The sequence below is a fragment of the Salminus brasiliensis genome, chromosome 14 (genome assembly GCF_030463535.1).
Source record: "Salminus brasiliensis chromosome 14, fSalBra1.hap2, whole genome shotgun sequence".
Taxonomy (NCBI): Eukaryota; Metazoa; Chordata; class Actinopteri; order Characiformes; family Bryconidae; genus Salminus; species Salminus brasiliensis.
This window is the reverse complement of record NC_132891.1, coordinates 11,100,024-11,126,016: the sequence shown is the minus strand read 5'-3', so window position 1 is coordinate 11,126,016 and position 25,993 is coordinate 11,100,024. Positions and strand designations below refer to the sequence as shown.

Here is a 25,993-nt window from a genome sequence, read left to right as displayed (position 1 = left end):
GCATTTCCAGACGGCCTGAAGGCCTAAGTCTTGCCAGCAGTATTCAAATCTTAAGCTCTGCACAGGTGGGCTGCAGGTTTCCCTCCCATCCAGCCTCAAAGGAGCACACTCCAACCTCCGTCACATGTGAGGCGCAGCTGGGACTGCTTGCAGCTGCACACACAAGTGCTGTGGGGAGGAAATATCTCTGCTACTGGTAACAGCACTGTTAATGCAAGAAACCATATATTGTTGGCAGCGAAAGACATGATAGACTGCTTTCTGCGGTGTTTCAGTTTTCCTTTTCAGTGATTCGATCAGCCTTTATGGCTTTGGGTTGTTTTGGTGGTAACCTACTTGAGTCCACAAATATGTCGTCTTTCAACCCGGCAAATATTCTAAGAATCCCGACTGAAACGGGCACATTGGTTTGTCACCACATTGGCCCTGATACTGGATGCAAGAGGGCGGTGAGCAGCACTGGGTGTGTTGCGTCACCAGTTTGGCACTGGATCTGGAGGTGCCACCCACTGCCCCATGCCCCACCCACTGGGAAATTGTTCCTGTCATTTTGGTCCTTCGGTTTCAGTTAACATAGATGTCAGTTTGGGTCAGAACTCAGATTTCCCCATCTAACAGCTCATAATATGCCTATGAGTTGGATTTGGAACCAGAAATCTGATGTCTAGTAGGCTCCTGAAGACCCCAAGCTCTAACATCTAACCTCATCAGACAATGACCAAGCCTTTCATGAGCTAATACAAATGTAGTAAAGGCTGGAAAACACATGGGGTCATTAGCTGGAGACATTGGGAAGACGACTAGATTTCCTTTGTGTTTACGAACCAAATTCGGAATGTATTGACTGTCACCAGGTTCACTGAGTTTAGGGTTGAATCACTTGTCGGCTTTCCAGGGCTCTCAAACACACCCAGATGGCAAAGGAGTGTCAGCACTGAATTGGTGTGGGCATGTGGCCCAAATATCTGGGTCATTGTGTTGGTGATAGGGATGAGAAGCATCGAGTGGTTTAAGGTGAGATTATGCTGATAGTCTCCTCTGCGCGATAAGCAGCCACTGATGTCCTTAGCGGAGCTGTCAGGTTCAACCTGTGCGCCTCTGCTCGGTATAGCTGACTCAGGCGGCCGGGTGTTAGCTTGAGCCCTGACGTAGATTATGACCTTGGCCGGCAGTCGGGGGAGGCCTCATTAGCGGCCCTCGTTGGGACAGCCCAGGAAAAAGTGTGCTAATTACCTCGCTAACAATGTCCTTGCTCAGTGGGCTTACAGCAGAGCCTCTGCCCGAGGATAATAACCTGCCTGAACTGCCAGGGCGAGGGCTACAGCACGGATCTTCTGGGCGGATTAACGCACCGCTGAAGGCCGGGGGGATACAGGGGCCGCAGAGACTTATGTGGCTAGAGCCGTGAAAGCCCTTTCATGTAAAGGTTAAGAGCACACGCCAGTCATTTACAAGGCAGAATGTCATGGTTTCGCTCACAGTTAACTCCAGTGTTGAGAAGCTGAAGATTTGGAAAAGCTGAATATTTGAAAAAGACTTGGATAATCTAGAATTCCGAGCTGCTGATGCAAAACAGGATCATTGATGTTCTTATTTAGGTAAAATGTTCAGTTGTTCCTGGGTTCTAATGAGGTTTTTCCAGTCAGCATATTGGGGAAAATCAATGCAGTAGTTAAGAGATGTATTGAAGGATTGGATTTGTTTTTCCTTTATTGGAAATTCTTGCCTCAGCCATCATAATAATGACCTGGGAGCATGCCAAGGCTCTCACAACCTTTTCACCATGGAGATTCTAAATGTGGAAATTTCCCTTGCGGGATCAAATCAAATCTATAATGTCAAATTATTGTTTTTACAGTGATTAGATTTTTGACCCTTTGAACCACATGTGTAATTAAGTGACATTTTAAACAGAGGTGCAAAGCGCAGAGAAATTATTAGCAGAATTATCACTAGTTCAAAAATACATCGCAGAGAATGTGTAAAGACTAAATGTGTGGTTCAGTGCTTAGTGTGGAAGTTGTTTGACTTACTGATTGGAGATCTGAATTAAAAAGGTGGGTATAGTCACGTCTAATACATCACCTTTGGACAAAAAATTAGGTTTCGAACTATATTTAAAACCAATATCTGATGACGTATTTAGGTGTATTCTGCAAGAGCAGAACGTTCAGATCATGCTAAACTACTGTGCCAAATTTTTACTTCATTTTTATACTGTAACCAAAAATGTAACTGTTTATTCAGTTCATTCAACTCTGTTTATTCAATCCAAATAAGTACTTTGACTTGAATGTTTCCATAGATTCATTTGAGCTTAATTAACTAGTTAATGAGTTTTACTTCTAAGTGTTGCATTTCTCTATAAACACTCGTGTAGGCTAGTGGCATTGGCAGATGTACATGAGAAATATTGATATTGGCATCTGCCCCCAATTTTTATATCACCATATCACCCACTCTCTAATAGGGTAGGCCAATATGGCAAATGTTTTGTATCACAATACTTGCAGATATTTTTACAATACATGTTAAGCACCATAATATTCTGACACTCGAACTTCAAAAAGTGCACAAGAATAGAAAACCTTTTTATCCGTGTCTGGAAATTTGCCAAAGGGTTTTACCAGGTTGCACACTATAAAAATGTAAAAAAAAAAAAAAACAATAGCAAAAAACTAAATAAGTTAGGTATCAATTATTATTTCTATCAGTTTTTCCCAGTCAAAATGTTCTGGACTACATCCAGTTAAATACGACTTATTCTATTCTCCCTTGGGCTTTAACAGTCATTAACAGTCATTACCCCTATAAATCCACCCTGTCCGTAAGTCCTGAATTGCAGGAGGTTTGGATCTTGTTAATAGGGTTTTCAAAGACTTTGCTCATTATGGGACATGAGCGATGCAGTCTGGCAAACTGACTGGGGCAGGTATGACCAATAGGACCCTCACGCCAAGGTTCGGAGCTCTAACTGAAAGACGAATTGTCAGGCCGCCATGGTGAGGGAGACGAAATTCCTGTGCCTGTGCCATACTGTCTGTAGCGGCGCTGAAAGTGTGACAGGCTGACATTACGGAGGCGCAGCCTGTAATCTGAGCGCTGTAAAACCAGCATTTCAGCTGCCACAAACAGCGGGGCCACTGGCCTGCCACAGCAAAATGGTGGCGGGCGAGACGAGCTGCCGTAGCCAGCCGGCGACAGGCCGTTAGAAAAACGCCACAGAGACCACCCTCATAGCGAGCGTGGGCTGCGAGCCTGGCAGCCGCCGAGAGAGGGGTACACGTCTGATGCTAGGCTGAATTCTAATCGGGTATTCCACATCGTTATGCTGCATAAGGAGATCAGGGCTTTAATCAGCTTGCTTTGAAATACGTTCATGACATACTTCTTCCCCCCAACACACGCACACACATACACATACGTACACACACACACACATAGCTGCTATCCACAGGTCCATCAGTGGCCCAGGCACGGCTAATGATGCCCTGGGTTAATGATGGGGATGACAGAGGGAGGGCAGATGAATGGAAGGATGGACGTGTCCGGTCCTAATCTGTACACCCCGTACACTTTGGCCTTGAAAAACGTACTGGGGAGAGATATGCCATGGGTGACAGAATGAGGCAAAGGCATGTTTCTGATCCAGGGTCAGTCAGGGGCCAAATAAGCTGCTGTTCAGTTCAGCTGCTCGCTCAGTAATGCATGTTATAAAATAAAGGTTGCTAAAAAGGTTCTTGGACTGCTTGGTGGTACAGGAGGATCTAGGAGAACCCATAATTGATTTAGAAGCATTGCTTTGTGTGGGGGTTTCCTTAAACTCTACAAAGGTTCTTAGGGAAGCCAAAAGTGGTTCTTCACAGAGATTCATACCGCCAATTTTCCATTCAAACCACAGATTTGTGAGTACGCCAGACGCTAGAGTCGGACCCAGTTGGGAGGTCTGATGGTGGCCTCGCCTGTAATTCCCAAAGCCATGTTCAGCAGATGTTTGTACCACTTCAGCAAGCCCCTTATCAGTTCGCCTTTGTGCAATGACAGCTACCTCCGATGGTTTATCCCCTGCTCGCTGTCTGCGTCTTCCAATTGATTTCAGCGGGGTGATGCTAAAAACCGTAATCACTCCATTTAAGCTCCTAACCTGCTTAGGAGCCCTGAATGTGTTGATTAGAACATCTTAAGGTTGAAGATGAGACAGGATGAGACTCAAAATTGCTTGATGCAGGAATCTGTCATTGCCTATTACACGCTTTAAATCCAAAAGACAATGGGCACGGTGGCAGGGAGAGAAGGCGAAATGCAAAGGGTTCCCGCAGGAGCAGAAGAAGCCTGTTAGGCATAACCTCAGCACCCTACAGGATGGGCAAGAGGGCTTGAGGTGTCTGGTCTGTGGTGAATGTATGGCCTTTGACTGTGGGCTTGTTGCGATATCTCTTTACTTTGGTGTACCGTTTGCCGACATAGCAGGTACGGTGATTCTTCTACAGTGTTGCTTCTACGAGGTTTATTGATCATGTTTCTTTTATTAGATGTTTAATTGACTTAAGAAACTGATTACTAGATTATTATATTGGTGGATTTCTTTAAGATTGAGACTACCTGACTAAGAGCTGTGCATGTGGCGTGTTTTTTTCGAGCTGTGGTTAGTGTGTGAGCGAGGTGATGCTTTGTTATGCTTGGTGTGTGTGAGATTAGAACTTCCCATAGGCACTCACCACCTCTCTCTCTCTGTCTCTCTTTCTCTCTCTCTCTCTCTCTGCCTCTTTCTCCCTCTCTTTTTGTCTCTCTCTCTCTCTTTCTCTTATTCTATTTCTCAGTAGTCGTGACAGTGACCTCTCAACGATCATCTCCAACCTGCACCACACCCGACAGCACGGCATGCCTGAGGGCCAGCCCTGCTCTGACATCACCCTCGTCTCCGCACACTCAGGTAGGACGCTGGCGTTCCTAGAGCTTCTGATTCTAGCCACCTATTAATTCTAAGCATCCTGGCGGCGCCCCACCCCTTTTCTCTTGTTCTCGCAGTGATTAAACCTCCTTAGTGTTAGAATGTTAATTTGGTGTAATTTGCTTGATTGCTCTCTGTAAGCTCATTATTCAACTCAACCCATTGTGTCCATCTTTAGTCCATTCCTTAATGCTCGCTCCTCCTTTCCTTAGCACACTCTTCAAACCCGCTGTTAAATGACTACCAAGCGTGCTAAATAGCTTTATTTACTGCTAATCCTGATCCACAGTGGGACAATGCGTACATCTAATATTTGATTGGGCTATCTGAGCTATTGTTGACATTTAAACTGATAAAATAAGCAGTGCTTGCTTCTTTTTTCCCTTTCTGAGTTGCATGACATACTGCTGTAATGCAAAACCCTTATTATGACCATATGCACCAACATTTTATAATGAATGTACCAAATAAACTCTTGTCACTAACTTACTAAAACAATTAGTAATGTTCAGACCATGCCATCAGCATATGGTAATGATGGAGGACATTGTAAAGGAGGATGGAGAACTATGAGAACTTTGGACTGGAGTTTGAGTGGCTTCTGCATTGGAAGAGGGCCAGATCCGCCTCTGATAAGAGGGTAATAAGCTAGGAATGAGAGAAATTGGTTACATTGGAAGGCGGAGGGGCTTCGGCCATGTTTCGCCTCCCAATTTTCAGTTATTTCTTAACTCCACGGTTAGTTCTCCTGCTATTTTTATGAGCAACCATTGGAAATTCTTGCAGAAGCTGAATTTCCTTTGCTGTTCTCCTCATAAAGGAGTGAATCATGGCTGTCAAGATTCATATCATTACTGTTTCAAAAAAACTCTCCTAAATTATCTCCAACATTCTGTCTTTATAGGAGAAGAGGAAAAAATACAAAAAGATTTTAATGGAGGTCAATGTAAAAAGATGTTTCTTTCCATGTTAAAACATTTCTATTGGTCTGTTCATCGTGCAATTTTGACACAGTGTGAACTGCTAGTATTCAGATTATATCAAAAATAGCTGGTTATAATGGCACATACCAATGGGTTGTATAAATCAGCAAGTGAACAGTCAGTTCTTGAAGGTGATATGTTGAAAGCAGGAAAAAATGGTTAAGTGTATAAATCTGTAAATGTCTGATAGTTGTGATGGCTAGATGACTGAGTTACAGCATCTCTAAAACACCAGGGAGGTCTTATTGGGTTTTCCTGGTATGCACTGGTCAGTACCTACCAAAAGTGCTCTAAATAACAGTGGACAGGAAACAGTGTCAGGGTGCCCAAGGCTCAGTGTTGTGATCCATGGAGGCCCTACCTCACAAAGGATCTGCTGCTAACGTCTTGGTACCATATACCTCTAGACACCTTCAGAGGTCTTGTGAATTCCTTATCTCGACAGGTTAGAGCTGTTTTGGCAGCCAGAGTGGGACCTACACAATATGATGCTTGAATGTTATGGCTGTTCAGTGTAACTATAGAGCATTTCTATTTCATTAAAATTGCAAACTGCTCCTCGCCAGAATAGTGCAGAGACTATTCTGATGGGGACGTTCAACTTCTTGAGTGGACTAAAGTTCATCCGTTTCTGTAGGGGCAACCATATGTGCATTAATAACACTTAAAATCCTATTATACACAATAAGTCCCACACGATGGTAGTCAGCAAGCCATGCCCCTGCATCTCCCCACACTGTAGCTAATTGCTCCGAAGTTTCAAAGGGTAGATGAAATCATCTTTATGGGCCGAGTGTTTGGACTGGACAGAGATCTAACGGGGTGGATTTACCCAAAGACTAGTGTAATCTCTCATAAGCTTAATTGAGAAATCTCAATTAACTGGAATCTTAATTGCGGAGGACACAAAGGGATGAGCTGCCCTTGCTGAGGCTGAGGACCGAAATCTGTCAGTTTGAGCATTAAAGGGCGATTTAAGAGGCTCTTTAAGCGGCTCGCTCCATGTCTGTAAACAAGTCCAATCCGATCACTCGCTGGTCTAATTCTGTCTGCCAGTGAAATTAGAGAGCTTTCGTCTGTGGGCCGGGTCAAGGGTCAGACAAGGGCACGGCGCGGCAGAAGGAGGGGGGTGGGGGCAGTACAGGTGGCAGGGTACAGGTATAATACATGGTTACTGAAAAGCTGAAAGGGCTTTAGAAATAGTCTTACAAATAAAGGTTCTACGAAGAACAACTCATTATACTAACTATAAATATCTGACAACTATTCACTTAGTTAGGGCTGTATTGGCCATAGTTAAATGTATCAGCTCTGTACAGTCTTTCACTGTACAGAAGAAGCAGAAGGCTGCCTTTGTTGTTGGATGCACCTCTATATTTATTGCATGCTCATTCAGAGGGCAGGTTGCATTAGTATGTAGTTATTATTATTCTGTTTAATTGAAGTAACCATACAATGCCACTGATGTGATGTATTCAAATTTATGCATTTGTCTGGTTCAAAGGTATAGTTTCTGAGGCACTAAGACTGTTTCTAAGGCACTCATGTGTGACTGCTGTTCCTATTCATGCATTTCCATGTTAAAAGATATACTTTTAGCTTAATAGCTTTGTTAGATCACAATTTTTATAACACTGAGAAATCGTTAAACGTCAGAAATAGCCACCTTTTTGCATCCGACTTAAAGGATTAATTAAGTCAGCACTTGTAGGGATGGTCCTGTAAAAAACCCCGAAATACTCAAGCTTCTGGTTCTCAACCCAAGGAGCCTTTTTATACTTTCAGTATTTCAAACCAAACCAAGATATGATTTTCCATTCCAATGTTTTGCAACATTCACACACTTCACTGTATATTATTGTATGATTATACTTGGTTTTCCTTTTTATATAGTTGAAGTTTCAAAAATATCAAAAGTCCTTTAAATTCCATATCTAAAGAAGCTAGGAGAGTTCTGCATTCCTAAAAAAAATATTTCTGACGTTTGGAGCCATTTTTCCAGACAAGGATTTAGTAGAGATTCAGTCCTGACACTTGGCAACTTAGGTCAAGACTATGCTTAATCACTGTCCAGGAAACCAGTCTGTTCCAAAAATAAGTGCATAGCATTGTCTGGGACTGAGTATTGTGATCCTACACTTAAGTATCAGTATCGAAATCACAAATCTGGAATCGTGACAGCTCTAAACCATGCGGTTGAATCATCGACCCCCAGGTTGATGCATCACCACTCGTCAGGGCGTGTTTTTCAGCATTGCCACGTTGAAGCAAAAGGTTGGGAGAACGTGCTCCTAATAGAGCAGATCAAAGCAGACCCCGGCGTTCATTTTTCCATGTTAAACTGTGAGACTCCGCTGCCTTTCTCTTTTTTTTGTCGGTTTCCGTCACACAGTCTCTCTCACTTCCTTTCAAGTCTGACTTTCTGCCGTGGGTATGCGGTTACGGAGCCAGGGAGACAGCGAGGGAGAGGGAGGGAGGGAGAGAGGGAGGAAGGGAGGGAGGGAGAGAGAGGGGAAAAAAGAAGAGACGAGTTGGAAAAGTGGAGGAGAAATGAAGGAGTGGAGTGGAGAGGAGAGGAGTGGTGCGCGGTATCGGGGGAGAGCAGACAGCCGAGCCGCTCGGGACGGGGCGGAGGGAGAGGGGGGGCGGGCCGCCGGGCCGCCAGAGAGGGCCGTTAATTAAATCTGAGGGACAGACAGAAGAGCCAGCCCAGCCAGGCGTCAGACCCAGTCAGCCTCTCTCTCTCCCTCCCTCCCTCTCTCTCTCTCTTTTTCTCTCTCTCTCTCTCTCGCACACTCTCTGTCTGCCCGGCTGGCCGGCCGGCCACTCTGGCCCCGGGGCAAGGGGAGGGGGAGTGAGGGAGCGATAGTGAGGGAGGGGGTGGAGGACACGGGCGCCGGCGGATCGTCTGGCTCCTCGTGTTCGACTCCGAAAACGTGGCTTTTGCGGTCGGCCCAGAGACTCGTAATAGGCATATAAGGTGTTTTAGCTTTTTTTTTTTTTCTCTCTCCCCACGGGAGAATCCTGATGGAATTTGTGCGAGTGTGTGTGTGTGTGTGTGTGTGGGAAATCGTTTATGTGTGTGTGTGTGTGGAGATGAGTGTAAGTGAATTTGTATGTGCTGCCTGTATCCAGGCCTGTCCCCTCTAGTGCTGCAAGAGCTGTATGTGGAGAAGCCGGTCTGCTGTAGATGAAGACGTGTGCAGGCTGGAGTTAGCTGAGTAGAAAATGAATCATTAGCAGCGAATGTGTTTTTCCCAATGATTCAACCTTTACAGCTGCTTACCAGTTCACCCTTCCTTCCTGTCTTCTTCACTATCTGTCACCTTAACCCCTTAAACTCTGTCCATATAAAGATAGGTTATCCTGTGAAACTGCTGGGTAAGTTAACAGGGTCCTGTTACGAGTGAGGAATGGAAGACCCTTTCCCCTCTCTCTGTCTTTCTGACCTTTGCCCTCTCTCTTTTTCTCTCTACCTGTCTTTCCCTCTATGTACCCTCTCTCTGTCTTTCATGCTCTCTGTATCACTTCCTCTCACTTTATGACCCACTCTGCATCTGTTATTCCCTCTCTCTGCTGCTCTCTCGCTTTCTTATCCCCTCGACTCCCCCATCTCTCCTTTCTTTCTCTTTTTGAACCCTATCTCGCTCTTTTTCTGACTCTGTCGGACTTTCCCTCTTTCCGTGTTTTCTCCCCCCCCCCTCTCTTTCTTCCTGAACCCCACCACCACCACTACTCTCCCCTGAGGCTCTAAGTGGACGGCAGTAGAGGGAGGCGGAGCCGTATCCTCCGGGTCAGCGGAAGCGCCGCGCGGCTCTCTGCCCCCCCCCCCGGAAAGCCAATCAATGGCAGCCTTTCAGCCCCGGCCTGGGCCCGCAAACAGGGGGATCAATAAGTTATTAGCACCATTCTGTCAGCTGTAATGTGGAGATTGATCGGAGGCCGCCGCTCCGCCGCGCCGCCCGCCACTTCCCCTGCCTGATAAAGATGACAGATTAAGGGAATAAGGAAAGGGAATTAAGGAGTCTGGCCTGTCCGACCTGTCAGTGGCCAGAGAGAGATGGAGGCGAGAGGGGAGAAGGGGAGAGGGGAATAAAACAAGAGCGCCTAACTCCCTTCCAGTTTACTCCATCCTTACATCCACTCTCTCTCTCTCTCTGTCTCTCTCTCTCTCTCTCTCTCTCTCACTCTCTCTCTTTGCTCTCTCTGTCATCCACCCTAAATTAACCCTACATTATAGACTTATTATTTTATGGTTATTATTAATCTTAAAGCGCATTAAACGCACTGTGAATTATTCAGTAATTAATATGGAAGTTTGATCCACATAGTTTTTGACCCATAGAGTTTTCAGGGTTATTAAAATGCTGCTCCCAGTTTGGCTTCTCAGAGCTTTTTTCTGTGGAACTGGAGATAACAGCTGATAACAGCTGTTCTCGGTTGATAAGAAAAGCATGTATATGTAGCGAGGGGCATTTTTTTTTAGATAGCCAATCTAATTTACTTAACTCACTCGTTAGTACTTCCCCTAACAAATGTAACGCACTGACACTGGGAGGGTAAGGGCTAACACATGCCTCCTTCCGCACCCAGCTCAACCAGCCACCGCTTCTTTCCCAACTGCCGCCAATGCAACATCACCGGGCAACCAACATGCTCGGAAGAAAAGCGCTGGGTACCCAGCTCTGATGATCAAACTAAAGTACTGTGGCGAGAGAGAGATCCATCTCCCCACCCGGAAAGACCAAGGTCAATTGTTTTCTCTCAGGCTCTGGATGCTGATGGTGACCAGCATGACTCAGGACGAGCTTTAGTGTGCAGGACCACTGCTGGAGCCTGTGCGATGTGTTTCAACCAGTAACATGTTCTTATGACATTAATCTAATCCCTCTTAAAGCAACATGCCTTAGAAATGGACCTACATGGAAATCATCACTGATTCACATCATCACAAGAAGGTATAATTGCTTTCTGGTGCTTGAAAGTATCAGTCCTGGCCTCTGAGGGTTAAGATTGGTAGAGGCTAGCCAGAGCACTAGGCTCAGGAGCAGCATGCACTAGGCTGCTTGTAAACAGGAAGGACTGGGGGATTTTCTCAGGGAGAGAAGAGAGAGAGAGAGAGAGAGAGAGAGAGAGAGAGAGAGAGAGAGAGAGAGAGAGAGAGACTGAGAACAGCAGCATAACCTAGGAGCCTGAGCTGGCAGGGCTGAGGCACGAGGCGACTAGAGCGCTCTCCGTTTGGTGCTAAATGGAAGCATCAGCGCTTTAAGAGGCAACATTTAATTGGTATTAAAGGCTTTCCGCCTTCAAATCTCTGGCCCTCAGGCAACGGCAGGCAGGCAGGCGCTACTGGATTCCTGCCTCTGTTCTCCCCTCTGCAGGCTGACTGAACAGGGGGCTCACTGCGTCACCGCTGCTGCCGTTTCTCTGCTGCGTTTCTCTGCTGTTTGATGTGTAGCTTGCTTAATTCCTACGGTTGTTTTGGGGAGGGGGAAATCTTGGTGTACACTTTATTTTCATGGTCCCTCAATTTTTCTCAATTATTTCTGGATTTGTGACGTGTCCCTTTCAGCTTACAGCTGGACTGCTGTTTAATTGGTGCACAAAACAGGGCAGCCAATCAGAACGGAGCTCATATACATACATCAGTCTTTAAGGCATAGTGACAAAAACCGCATGTTTAATTCCCAGAGATAAAGAGAGGTTTAAAAAGGTGCAGTTTGGTGAAGAACGTCAGATGCTAGGCTAATGTTGCTAATGAACACTGGACCTGAGAGTGTCAATAATCTCATCTCCATTAAATATACACATCTTTCAACCCACTTAAAACTAATCCAGATCTTTCATGCAGACAAATAAATGCGGTGTACAGCGTGCCGTGACTTAATTTAGTCTATAATAACAAAAACAATCTTCTCTTTTTTAATACACTTATTTACATAGCTTTTTAATACACCTTTAAGATAATAAATGAAGATTTAGGTGTGCATTTACAGGGGTGAGATTGGTGACAGTCCGAGTCCAGTGTTTGTTAGCAATGTTAGCCTAGCATATCCTGTCCTAAACTAAAGAAGCCTGCGTCAGACATCAAACATATTTTGGTTGATCGACTACATCTGGGGTCAGTGACGATATATGTAGATTTGTTTTTTCACTGAACCATTCCTTTAATTACCTTTTTGGTACATAAACCCACACAGGTGTTAGAAGTAGACCTCCTGTGTTGAATACAAGACAAATGTAAGATATGGGCTTTAATTTTATACTGTATATTAGAATGCTTACAGAAAATTGAAATTAAATTTTAATATAAAAAGTAAATAAATCGATCCACGATAGTTTGCAGTGGGGCTGTATGTGGAATATTGTATTTTGTCCTGATAACTGCCTATTATTTCATCTAAACCTTATATAAAAAAAAAATCCCACAGAATCTTACAGTAAAAGTTGAACAGTGCAACAGTAATGGAGAGTCACTGTATGTGTGTGTGTGTGTGTGTGTGTGTGTGTGAGTGTGTATGAGTCACCGCCGCTGCCGCCTCCAATTCTCCGTTCAGAATGAGGCCTTCTTCTCCTCACTAGGCCTCCTCTCTGTGCTTTTGTTGAGTGCATTATGTGCGTGAGGTCTAAGCGCTAAAAGCAGACGGAGCGTGCTGTGGAGCCAGGCTTCCTCCTCTCGCCCGTGTGTTAGTGCCATGGGCGCGTTGCCCTGCTCCAACCTTTGGCTTCAGCCCATCCTGAAGCCGGCCAAACCTGAAGGAGCAGCTCCACCACTGCAGAAGAGCGTTTTCCTCTTGTTTTTGGTCTAGTTCAGCTTATCTATAATTTATATTCTGTGCCAGTCTGTATTGTTTCCTTGTGTCGTTATACGCTGAAGCCACAGGGCTAATGTAGCAGGTAACAGGTAACAGAAGCTTTAGGCTAAGAGCTAGCCTTGTGCAACCTGTGTACCTAAAGCTGTGGTTACACCAGACATGTGCAGTGTACATCTCATAAAGCGTTGCTATTTAACTTTATTTATTGAATGTAAATCACATATTAGCAAGTTTAACTATATAATATTGTTGTTGCTATGCTGGCATATAAAGCTGATACCAACAGGTAAAGCTAGCTATCGTGCACTTGCTATCCGCTAGCTAATATAAATCGAAGTGGGATCAGCTCGACTGGCTAACTAGTAGCATTATAGCTAATACAGTCGAGGGGGTGCACCAGCTCGACTGGCTAACTAGTAGCATTATAGCTAATACAGTCCAGGGGGTGCACCAGCTCGACTGGCTAACTAGTAGCATTATAGCTAATACAGTCGAGGGGGTGCACCAGCTCGACTGGCTAACTAGTAGCATTATAGCTAATACAGTCGAGGGGGTGCACCAGCTCGACTGGCTAACTAGTAGCATTATAGCTAATACAGTCGAGGGGGTGCACCAGCTCGACTGGCTAACTAGTAGCATTATAGCTAATACAGTCGAGGGGGTGCACCAGCTCGACTGGCTAACTAGTAGCATTATAGCTAATACAGTCCAGGGGGTGCACCAGCTCGACTGGCTAACTAGTAGCATTATAGCTAATACAGTCCAGGGGGTGCACCAGCTAGGCTGGCTAACTAGTAGCATTATAGCTAATACAGTCGAGGGGGTGCACCAGCTCGACTGGCTAACTAGTAGCATTATAGCTAATACAGTCGAGGGGGTGCACCAGCTAGGCTGGCTAACTAGTAGCATTATAGCTAAAACAGTCGAGGGGGTGCACCAGCTCGACTGGCTAACTAGTAGCATTATAGCTAATACAGTCGAGGGGGTGCACCAGCTCTACTGGCTAACTAGTAGCATTATAGCTAATACAGTCGAGGGGGTGCACCAGCTCGACTGGCTAACTAGTAGCATTATAGCTAATACAGTCGAGGGGGTGCACCAGCTAGGCTGGCTAACTAGTAGCATTATAGCTAAAACAGTCGAGGGGGTGCACCAGCTCGACTGGCTAACTAGTAGCATTATAGCTAATACAGTCGAGGGGGTGCACCAGCTCGACTGGCTAACTAGTAGCATTATAGCTAATACAGTCCAGGGGGTGCACCAGCTAGGCTGGCTAACTAGTAGCATTATAGCTAATACAGTCCAGGGGGTGCACCAGCTCGACTGGCTAACTAGTAGCATTATAGCTAATACAGTCCAGGGGGTGCACCAGCTAGGCTGGCTAACTAGTAGCATTATAGCTAATACAGTCGAGGGGGTGCACCAGCTCGACTGGCTAACTAGTAGCATTATAGCTAATACAGTCGAGGGGGTGCACCAGCTCGACTGGCTAACTAGTAGCATTATAGCTAATACAGTCGAGGGGGTGCACCAGCTCGACTGGCTAACTAGTAGCATTATAGCTAATACAGTCCAGGGGGTGCACCAGCTAGGCTGGCAAACGAGTAGCATGCTATCTAAATCGGCTGGCTATAACGTGTATTGGGTGGTATTTAAGATGCCGTCAGAGGGGATAGGATGTGTCCGGGGGGATAAGATGTGTCACGACAGCGGCACAACTGTGTAGAAATCTGCGGAGCTGCGCTAACTTAGCAGTTAGCAGGCTGGCTAACGCAGCTACTGTAAACCACTAAAAACTAATATACCATGTTGATATGGCAGTACATTGTCATGTTTAGGTGTAAAAGAGTGTATACAGCTGCTGTGGTTGAAGAAATGGGTGGATTTTTTAGCTCCTCTCAGGTCAATGTGGTAGATTAGTGATTAGCATGCTAGTTAACGCGCCTACAATAAACAGTAAAATCATAGAAAGATGATAACGCCGTCTCCCGTCTGACTGTGTGTAGTCTCTCTCTTTAGTTAGTGTATTTAGAGCCAGTGGGGAAAAAAGGTTAGACAGGCTTAGACATGGCTAACGTTAGCATTTCCTCTGGTTTGGGTCATTAGATCTGGGCAGCACAGCCCTTCAGCACAGCCAGATCAGGCGTATTATTAGTCATGGATGCTAATTCGCGTGTCAGAGTTCAGCGAAGTCGAACTCAATGCGAAGTTGAGCGAAAAATGTATTTGTGCCGGAGGTTGCTGAGGTAAAATCGCTAATCGCTGCGAATCACATTGACATGCATGTTATTTTGCTTGGTAATTAAATCGTTGCGGCTTAAATAATCACATGTTTGCCTGAAACCACATCGGTTTTACAAGTAGTCTTTACAAATACGCTACATGGACAAAAGTATTGGGACACCTTCACCTTACCTACAGGAGCTTTAATGATGTCCTATTCTAAATTCGTAGGCATTAATGGAGTTGGTTCCCCCTTTGTAGCACCTGAATTCAGTGATTAAGAGGTATGTCCCAATACTTTAGTCCTATATAGTGTATTCAGTATTCTTGCTTATCTTGGTTTTTGACTCCGTTTTCTACACTGCTATTTATATAGAAGAGACAGTGGCTCGTGGTATAGCTAAAAAATAGTAGCGGCCCAACTGATATGGGCGTGCAGTTAGCTTGACGCTAATTAGTTCATCATAAGCTTCAGAAGCTTTCATTGCTTGTTAACTCCAGCACACATTAGCCTCATATCGCTAGCAAACCGCACACGTCTTGGCTGAGCGACCGTATTTGCTGTATGCGAGGAGCGGACGCAAACGAGGGCGAAGAGACAGAGAGAGATGCAATGAAAGGAGGACGGGGCCGAGCGTGGCCCAGGGCGGCGGCGTCGTTTGGCAGGCGGAGAGATGGTAGGGGCACAGGGCTCTGGCTGGGTGGAGAAAGGCCTGATAAGGAGCGGAGCGACAGGACTGCAGATAGCAGTGCTGAGCCCTGTGGGAAAGACAGAGCCGAGAGATTAGGGTCAGAGAGAGTGAGAGAAGACGAGAGAGAGAGAGAGAGAGAGAACTGTCATCATAGACATCCATTGTAAAACAGCCAACTGTGAAGGAGCAGCGTGTGTGTAGTGGTTTATGGTAATATCACTATAATGCCAATTAATTGGCTGCCTTTGCCATGACTCCTCTATACACTCACTCAGTTCTATAGCTACACTGAGAAGTGTATGGAAGTCATGTCCACTTTAATAAACACAAGCTGTGTTTTAGTTGATGACATTTTGGGAGTAATCGTGATAGGATGTTTTATAGGGTGGTGCTCCGATCATGACTTTTTATGGACCATTTTTTGTGGACCACAATTTTTTATGGACCACGATTCCAGTTTCTTATTGCCAGATTGGCTAATGGCCAATTTTTATTGACCTTTTTTAACCCTAAGCCCGTAGGATGTGGGCTAAATGAACAGATAAAATCGAGCAGCATATATTCAGTACCTTCCACTAAAATTTGGACCTTGAATCAGGTTTCCGTTCATGGACTTCATGATCCTTGGTAGGTGTGGCACTACATGGCCAATAAATTACATCAGCTTTTCCTTGAATTTCCAGGAATTACAAAATTTAGGACTGGTTAAGTGATTCCATAGACGAAGTACCTTTAAATTGGCCCAAGAACTTTACACAGACTTATTTTAACCTTTTTAAACCTTAAAGTTTTTTTTTTGTGTACAGAAATGGTTCTTTATGGAACCTCAAAAAATGGTTCTTCTATGGCATTGCTCAAATAACTATATATATACTATATATATATATATATATATATATATATATATATATATAGGATTTCACGATTTAAACTGACTGGTGTAAATCCTTAAAGAAGTTCTACATTGAAAGAACAGACGACTGACTCATTTGCATAATAAGTCTTCATAATTACACTACAGTATTTTAGTACAGGTGTAGCAGCAGCACCAAAAACAGCGTGAGTCGAGTGTACTTACCTGACTCACGTTATTCGCATAAATATTCAGCATTACTCGAATAGGATCGTAGGGCAAAAAACGGATCCCAGTGGTCTGAAGTTTGAATCCTGAGCCATTCCACTGTCCCATCAGCAGCCAGAGTCTAAGAGAGCACAATTGTCTGTGCTCTCTCCAGGTGGGTAGATGGCGCTCTCTCCCCTTAGCACTTTTAAAGCAAGCATGTGTTAGCTGGTGCGGTGGCGCTGAAGCCCCAGCGTTTTCCTCTGAGTACGTCAATGCTCTACTGTCGGGAGCATTGCTAGTACTTGGGGGAGTTACGAATGTGTGGGTTAATTGCCAGTACCAAACTGGGAGAAAAAGGGCAAAAACATTTTTACCGCATGAATCCTCCACAGTCAGAGCTGCTTGATGAAAGTCCTGCAAAATTGAAAGGAAAGGTATTGATTTTTTTAAAAGCAGAACAGGAAAAGGGGAAAGAAAGCGCAGTAAAGGCAGCGAGTCGAAATCGTCACCTTGAATAGTGATGAAGGGAGGGGAAGTAGAGTGACAGGCACGGAGGTGGAAAAGTGGCTGTTTTTCCTTGGGTGGAGGACAAGGGATGGGGGCCTATTAGAGAGGCCCCTTCTTCTCTCTGGAGCGGGACAGGCTGCCGTCCCCTTCAGAAAACACATCAAACGGCCGTCATTAGAGCGGCGCGCTGCTCACAAAGCCCCCCAGACCTCGCTTCTCCACTCCAAACGTCCTTTCATGCACGGGCTTGCTGCTCTTTCTCTCCTCTATACCTCTCGCTCAGTCGCTCTTGTCTGAGAGAGGGGTGAGCGAAGTGCTTGGCGTTGAGAGGCAGACGAGGCAAAGCACTGTGTGTGTGATTTGGCTTTTGTAGTACAGACTTGTTACAGTCCAGATTCTCTGTGGTTCCACACTGTTTAGGGTTTAACCCTTTACACTCTTAGACATATAGTTCAGTTGTTAGTCCTGAGACATATCCAGTAAATGCTATGGAATTTTCTTGTGGAGTAATGCGACTGAGATACACAGTGTTATATTTTATGTATATGCTCATCATCACTGTTACACACAAAACCATGTATCTCCATTTTTGTTGTTTGAATATTTTGACATAATGTGAATCTGGCAATTGTTCTTTATATTGCCTCAACATTTATTGATGCATGGACAGATAAAAATGCTCCAAAATGACTTTTACATTTTAAAAGTTTTTCCTGCTCCTGTAAAGTTGACATTATGGAGATTTGGGGTCTGGATCGGTCATGTCAGTGTTTTCCTACCTCCTCCCCTGCGAAAGTTACTGGGCAGTTGACCTTGTATGCGAAACGAAAAGCAGCTTCCTCGAGGGCTTGCAGCATATGCTGTCTCATAAGTCAATACCTTAGAAGGCAGCACTGTCATGAAGATCATCTACAACCAAATCATGTTTGAGACACACTTCAAAGGCAGCAATACGTCATGACATTGCCAAGATACCGACAACTGTCAGCTGGTGGACTTAAAATGAATATCACAATTAATAATTGTACCTCGAATATGATTAATGAACGATTATATAAGCTGCTTGAGTTGCTCAGTTGACGTTTGTGTGACACAAATCAAAATAATTAACATGGGCATAATTACGTCTATTTGAGGTTTTAAATGTCTATTTCCTTTCATTTTCAATTAACTGACCAGCTCTACTGGTGGTGTAACTAATTCAAATCACCAAATTAATCAGATCTATTACTCTGACAAATTCCTGTCAGATGTAAAATATTTAGGCAATAAAATTATGTAAATAACGTACATTTGCTCAGCTTACTGCTTCCTTCCACCGTGGAGCTTTTTCTCTCGAGTTGAGCCGGGACTAACCTAGAGGATCATGGGATACATAACGGAAGTGAATGATACATCTAGATGAATGTACCTTAGTAGGCAGTGCTTTATCCAAACATTCAGACATTTGGACACGACTCAGAACCCTCCTGAACCATCTATTACATTTCAGACACAGCCCACATCTCTGCCTATTCAGACTACCACAGTTTAGCCCCACCCATTCATAGTGTACTGCTTCAGCTCTTAATACTTTTCTAAAATACTTTTTTTCCTGAAGCAGCCAATCAGAACAGAGCTCCTTTATCTTACATAAAGTAACAGAACCAGCCTAAATTTAATTTCTGAATCTAAAATATCTTTAATTTCTGAATCTAAAAAAGATATTTCTAATCTCAAACTATGTCATTACATGGGTGCATTACAATAGCATAGCAAAACGTCGATGTCTGAGGGTTAGACGGATGAGTAGGCCTCCTCTGAGGGGTCTCGTTAGATTGAGTTTGTCTTAGCTTAGCTAGTTAGCATGCACAGTGCATTTATCACTAAGACAAAGTTATGGCATTTATGGATATTCTTACGGCTCGCTTCTATTGTGCACTCTGGTGAGACACAAGACGCTCAAAGAACAAAGAGAAAGAGAGGAAGAGGTATCTGCGGCTTCAGCCACGGCATACGAGCAGAGAGTAGAGAGTAGAGAGAGAGAGATGGAGAGAGAGAGAGAGAGAGAGAGGGAGAGAGAGAGAGAGAGAGAGAGAGAGAGAGAGAGAGTGCAATGACAAACGGTCTCTTCCTTCCTGCGTGCATGCAGCACCGTGCTCTCAGCAGCCCTGCCAGCGTGATTAGCAGGATATTGATTTGAGATGTGTGTGTGTATGTGTGTGTGTGCGGGCAGGCGCACGCGTGTGTGTGTGTTTGGGGGGAGGAGGGTGCTGTAATCGTACACTAGACACTAGTTCCTAGCGGTTGCACTGGGCTCCAGCAGACAGCCTGAGGACTCCAGCACGAAGGGCGAGAGAGAAAGAGACAGAGACACAATAGAGAGAGAGGAATAGAGAGAGAGAGAGAGAGAGAGAGGAATAGAAAGTAAGTGGGAGTGAGAGAGGAAGGAAGATTAGCTAAAGGTGTGGGCTTTAATATGCAAACAGAGCGAGGGAAGCTCAGTCTAAAGAAAGGGCGAGAGACATAGAGAACAGAATCAGGAGTTCTGTAATGAGCGAGGGCTCTCCTGTTTGCTCTCCTCTGCGCTGCCGTTTTAGGGGCTTTTTGGAGCATTAGGACGGGCTAAAGAACAAGGGGGCTGTGTAAACACAGAAGAGACAGAGAGATCAGGGGTGAGGGAGAGAGCTAGAGAGAGTGAGAGAGAGAGAGAGAGAGAGAGAAGCCAAGAAAGAGAGCGCACGCAAAACAGAGAGTCTGGGTTGTGCAAGACAGAAGTAGAGGGCAATAGATAGAGAGAGAGAGAGAGAAGGGAAGGTAGGTGGTAAGGAGAGAGAGTGTGGGATAGTGTGTGGTGTGACATAGTAGGAGAGGACGAGCAAGAGAGACAACTTGAAAGAGAAAGAGAGAGCAAGAAAGTTACTAAGGAGACAGAGAGGAAGGGTGTCGTACGTGTCAGAAGGCAAGGCAGAGAGAAAGAGAGAGAGACATTAAGGAAAGTAGTGAGAAGAGAGAAAGAAAGACAGAGTAAGAAGAGACAGAAGGGATATTGTGTTTGTGGAAGAGGAGCGAGGGAGGGAGACAGTAAGAGAGGGCAATCAAGAGGAAGAAGAAGAAAAAGAGCCAGCAAGGAAGGTATTGAGGAGAGAGAGGGGGAAAGTGTGTGTGTCGTATGAGAGGGAGAGGCCTGAGCGAGAGAGAGAGAGAGTGAGAGAGAGAGACATTGAAACAAAATCTCTGCACTCATTGGACAGAGGCTGCTCAGGGCCTTCTCGTCTCCTCCAGACCGGCGCTCCTCACTTCCTCACAGCTTCCAACATGTACTCAGGTAGCTAAAGTGAGCTCAGGGTGCGCTCTCTCTCGCCTCCCACAGGCTCGGAGGAGCACCCCACGGCCCACCTCCGCTCACCTCCTCTCACCTCCTCTCAACTCCTTCTTTCTCCTTCTCTTTTCCAGATGACATTCTAGGTAAGAAGAGAGCGTACTCCCCAAACAGCAGCAGCGAGTGCCCCTCTGACAGCAAAAAGCCCCGCAGCGCCTCCCCCAAAGGTAAGAGAACCAGGGAAACGTGTGTGTGTGTGAGAAGGACGAACGCGATGCAATCAGAGCCGTTTAACCTTAGATTGAAAGATGGAGTGGGTGGGGGAAAGGGTGGGATAGAATGACAGCAGGGATGGGAGGAGGAGGGGTAGAAGAGCCTCTCTGAGTTAGACGTCTCCACCCTCATGTACACACACTCACACACACACACAGCTGGGCATGAGCAAAGCCATGATTGTATGTAAACAGTGACTGTGTGCTGTACAGTATACTGCGGGTGTAAACGTCTGACCTTGCAAAAATTCAGTTCTGTTTTGATACCTTTAGGAAACGATTCGGTGCATTATGAAATTTTAGATTTCACAATGATTCAATTCTATTGCAGCTTTTTTGGAAGTGATTCAGTTGTGTTACAATTCTTTAGGAAGCGATTTAAGTCTCACCAGGATTAAATTCTATTATAATGCTTTACGAAGTGATTCAGTGTATCTCAAAATTCATCAGAATTATGATTTGGTGGGAAGTGATTCAGTTATAGTTCATTAGGAAGCAGTTCAGTGCATCACAGAATTTCAGTTCAATTCTATAATGATTATCTTTGAAGTAGTTCAGTATATCTCAAATTCAGTGATTCAGTTCTTTTAATGATTTGGTAGGAAAGATTCAGTTTAGTTACAATTCTTTAGGAAATGATTCAGTGAATCTCAGATTTCACCAAAATTCAATTTAGTTATTATTCCTTAAGAAGCAATTCAGTGGATTTTAAATGGCACTGTGATTCAGTTCTAATACAGATCTTTAGGAAGTGATTCAATGCATCTCCAGTTTCACTATGATTCAATTCCCAGAATGATTCTCTAGGAAGTGATTCACTCAGCGTGTCCTAGATTTTACCATGATTGAACACTATTGTAGTTTGTAAAGAAGTGATTTAGTTCTAATAAGATTGTTTATAAAGCGATTACTTAGATTTCAAGCTTCACCACAATTCAGTTTGTTTACGATTCTATAGAAAGTGATTCAGTGCATCATAAATTTGACCTCGATTCATATTTGACCACAATGCTATAATGCTTCTCTATGAAATAATTCAGTTTATATAAAATTTGACCATGATTTGATTTCTTAGGATGCTTTAGGAAATTATTTGATGCATTTATTTAAAATTTTACTACTTAAAGAAATGGACAAATCCAACTGGAGTAACTATTCCAAGAGAAGTGGAATATAGAGGATAAAACAATATACACTGGATTTTTACACTTAAAAGTTAAAATAAATGTTTATTTTTTACCAAAGAATAAGCATGTGTACAGTGATATTATAATCAGCTCTGATTGTTATAATGCAGGTGAGGCACACATCTTTGTTTTTTCTCCATGATCTCTCTCTTTCTTTCTTCTCTCATTTTCGATTAGAAGTCATGCTTCCCCTCGTTCAGGGCACAGGCAGAGAGAGTAGGGTTGGGGAGGGCTGTTGTGATAGGAGGAAGTCATTAAAGGGAAGTGGAGCTGAGGCCAGAGAAAGGCCTGTGGTTGGGGCTGCTGGAAGCACATGCACTTTTGGGACCTCAAGATTTATTTGAAAAGACCACTCCTTCCGTGGCTCTTTGAGGTCCGACATCTGTAGACTTTCAGGTTTTGCCATTTGGCTTGTCATGGTCATTGCCCCGGTCAGGAGCTGGTGAAGTCACTGCTGCACCTGGGCTGTGTATGAGTTCGCTGTGATTGGTGTGTGAGGTACTGGAGTGTAGGGTTTTATTGCTAGATTAGATCTGATGTTGTTTGGTGTGTTGGCCTGACACTCCTACATCTCTGAGCCTTATTTAGGTACAGATTTAGAGCGGCTCCTCCACCTCCTACTTGTTATTTTCTGTGTCCCCTGCCTCTCCCTGCGGAGATGAAGTAGGATCCAGGGGAGAGCTGGATCTCTAGTCTCTCTCTCGCTCTTTCTCTCTCTCTTTTTTTCTCTCTCTCGTTCTTTGTCTCTCTTGGGTGGCACAAATCACATGCATGTGTGCCCATGCCGACAGCCAAGACGGCACAACTGGTAGGTGAGAGGGAGGGTGATGCCCCGGCAGCCCAGCGCTAGATTTACCGCCCGCCGCCCAGATTAGGTCAGCTGCTCTTCAGGCTGAGAACACATAGCAGTGTGTGTGTGTGTGTGGAGTGGGGAGGGGTGTATCCATAGATGCATGGTTTCCTGTACTTGATAACCAGTGTGCTGTTGTAGTTTAGGTTTAGTTTACAGTGATTCAGTACAGATTTAGGTTACCATTCGGTAATAAACACTTGTGTGCATCATAAAATCTCACTTTTCCACCATCATTCCAATTCATCATGACAGCAACGATAGCAGTGAGCAGCAGTTTGCATATTTTGGGCAGCATTGCGCTGTAATCTGTGTATTGTGGGCAGTACTGAACAGTAATTTGCAGATTTGGGGCAGTACTGAGCAGTAATCTGCAGATTTGGGGCAGTACTGAGCAGTAATCTGCAGATTTGGGGCAGTACTGAGCAGTAATCTGCATAATTAAGGCAGTACTGAGCAGTAGTCTGCATATTTTCAGCGATAGTGAGCAGTAATCTGCATACCTAAGGCAGCGTTCTGCATATTTTGGGTGGTACTGAGTAGTAATCTGCATACTTATTTTTGGATGTACAGAGCACTGTTGTGCATATTGTGGGCAGCATTGAGTAGTAATCTGTTTATTGTGGGCAGTACTGAGCAGTAGTCTGCATATCTTCAGAGATACTGAGCAATAATATGCATATTGTGGGCAGTAATGAGCAGTATTTTGCGCAGTACCAAGCAGTGTTTTGCATATTTTCAGCAAACTGAGCAGTAATCTGCATACTTAGGGCAGTATTGAGCAGTAATCTGTATATTGTAAGCAGTAGTAAGGACTGTTTTGCATATTTTGGGCAGTACTGATCAGTAGTCAAACATTTGGGGCAGTGCTGAACAGTGAGCTGTATATTTGAAGCAGCATTTTGCATGTTTTTGACAGTACCACAGAGTAATCTGCATAAGTAATGTGTAAGGCATCAGTAAGGCAGTACTTAGCAGCATTTTGCATATTCTTGGTAGTACTGAACAGTGCTTGCGTATTTTGGGCAGTACTGAGCAGTAATCTGCATATTGTGTAGTGAAGTGGGCTTGGGACTGGAATCTTGCCTGTTCAGTTTCCTGGTCTCGCAGGAAGTGGGGACGGGAGAGTGATAGTACAGTGCTTTTTCTTTCCCTCAACATTCACGACTGAGGTGCCCTTCCCTTGAGCAAGGCACCTAACCCCATAGTGCTCTCTGGATGCTGTGGTGGCTGCCCACCTCTCCGGGCGCGTGTTCTTACTTCTCCAGTTCGTGAGTGTGTGTGTTCCTCACTGGGCTGTGTGGACTAAAATGTTGCATCACTATTAAATGAGGCACCTCATTTTAACATTAAACATTATACTCCTACACGGAGAGGTCGAGCTGTTTGGATTGTGGGCCCTGGAGTAGAATAACTGTATTTAGCATGGTACGTCCACACCCAAGAATTAGGATGTTGTCAGGTCTGCTTTTAGACATTGCCGTCATTACTCAGGGTCTTATTTTTAGGCCTTACCTGCAAACTCATCACACTGCGGGCGTTTACTGCAGCACAGCGACAGGGGCACAATCGTTACTGGCACGTCGGCGCTGTAGTGAATTACAGTGGGCCCGCAGTGGTCACCCGCTGGCGGATTAGGGCGGCTTTAGGACGCTGCTGATCTAACGTCTTGTGTCTGTGATCTGCTGCTCCACCCAAACAACTGAGTTTTGTGGGTGGGTGGCTGGGTGGGTGGGTATGTGTGTGTATGTGTGAAGGACCCAGCAGCTGCCCTTGTCTGAGGCCCCACCCTACACTAACCCGCCCACACACACACACACGCCCACACCCACACACTCACACCTGGTAGGCTAGCAGACCTTGGCTCATCAGGCATTACCTTTAATGAGTAAAGCAGACAGAAAAGCTGTAATGAGCCAGGCTTACAGCAAGCTTAGCGCAGAGAGATGCAGCGATACAAACAGATTTTTAACTGCAGATCCAGACTCCTAGTCATCCTGTGGCTTCATCGAGACCCCCTGCGGAGCCGGCAGACACAGAAACCCACACTAGGCCCACACACAAAAGGCAACTGCGAATGCATTTCACACACTCAGTGCCATAGACATAACAGACACTCTTAGCGTACGCAATGCTAAAATGAGGCGCTTAAAAAAATCTCAGCGTTCCACAGCTTCGGTTTGTGCTCCTCAGAGAAATGAATGCAAATGTATATATCACACACACACACACACACACACATACACACACACACATACAAAACACATTTAAAACACTTACTGCTATTATTCACACTCTCAATCCATTCTCAGAACGCCAGAAAGCTTTTGTTTACACTCTTAAAAATAAAGGTGCCAGAAAAGATTTTTGGGGCGATGCCAGAGAAGAAGGACCACATTTGAATGCCCTCAGAAACCTTTGAAAGAATGGTTCTTTAAGTCCTTAAACCCTGAACGTAGGCCTAGACTTCAGTTCTTCACCCACATAACTGCTTTACACCCATTTAACATCAGTTTCATAGACCCTAAAATAGAACCCTGTGGGACTCCGCACAGTATGATAAACTGTTACCAAATAGTTTAGTCGTTTCTGCATTAATAACAGGATTAAAAACAGAAAGAACTAAAGGTTAAAAAAGAAGGTTGTGTGAAAAGTATGTGAAGAACCTTGTCTAAGGAACCACCTTATAGTATAAAGGTTCTTCATTCGAGTATAGAAATTCAGTAGAATATAGTATATATGAGTAATAGACACAGCTTTCTTCCTCTGCCTCTCTCTCTCTCTCTCTCTCTCTCTCTCTCTCACACACACACACACATGCATAAACACACACACACACCTGAAGGCCTTTGGCTGGATTATCCGGTGTTTGGCTCAGTCCCCCCCTCTCGCCAGCCTGGGGCCAGACTCAGCTTTCAATGAGTGAGGGTAAAAATATCCCCCCCTTTTCCCTCCTTCTCACCCTCTCTCTCTCTCTCTCTCTCTCTCTTGCACACTCTATGTTGCTCTCTCTTCCTCACTTCTTCCCGTCCTCTTCCTCCCTCCCTCCCTTACTCCCTCCTCCTCCACCCGTCCCCCATCTCAGTCTCGGGTTACCGTCTCTGAAGCAGACTGCCGCCAGACCCACACCTAATAATTCACTCACCCAT

The 25,993-nt window shown here is 44.8% G+C and overlaps 2 protein-coding genes across 3 annotated transcripts in view; both read left to right on the top strand.

The window, feature by feature from the left end:
* Positions 1 to 20,404, top strand: part of eno1a (enolase 1a, (alpha)) — a 331,916-nt gene extending 311,512 nt beyond the window's left edge. The window contains exon 12 of the mRNA XM_072656384.1: positions 20,351 to 20,404. Within this exon, the coding sequence (XP_072512485.1) occupies positions 20,351 to 20,389 (39 nt within the window). The 3' untranslated portion in view covers positions 20,390 to 20,404. The remainder of the gene's footprint in view (positions 1 to 20,350) is intronic.
* Positions 1 to 25,993, top strand: part of samd11 (sterile alpha motif domain containing 11) — an 82,913-nt gene that overhangs the window by 28,265 nt on the left and 28,655 nt on the right. The window contains exons 4-5 of one of the 2 annotated variants that reach the window (XM_072656381.1): positions 4,824 to 4,933; positions 20,670 to 20,762. In XM_072656381.1, coding sequence (XP_072512482.1) covers positions 4,824 to 4,933; positions 20,670 to 20,762 — 203 coding nt within the window. Of the gene's footprint in view, positions 1 to 4,820; positions 4,934 to 20,669; positions 20,763 to 25,993 lie in introns of both variants that reach the window. The other variant, XM_072656380.1, reaches the window with a different exon arrangement.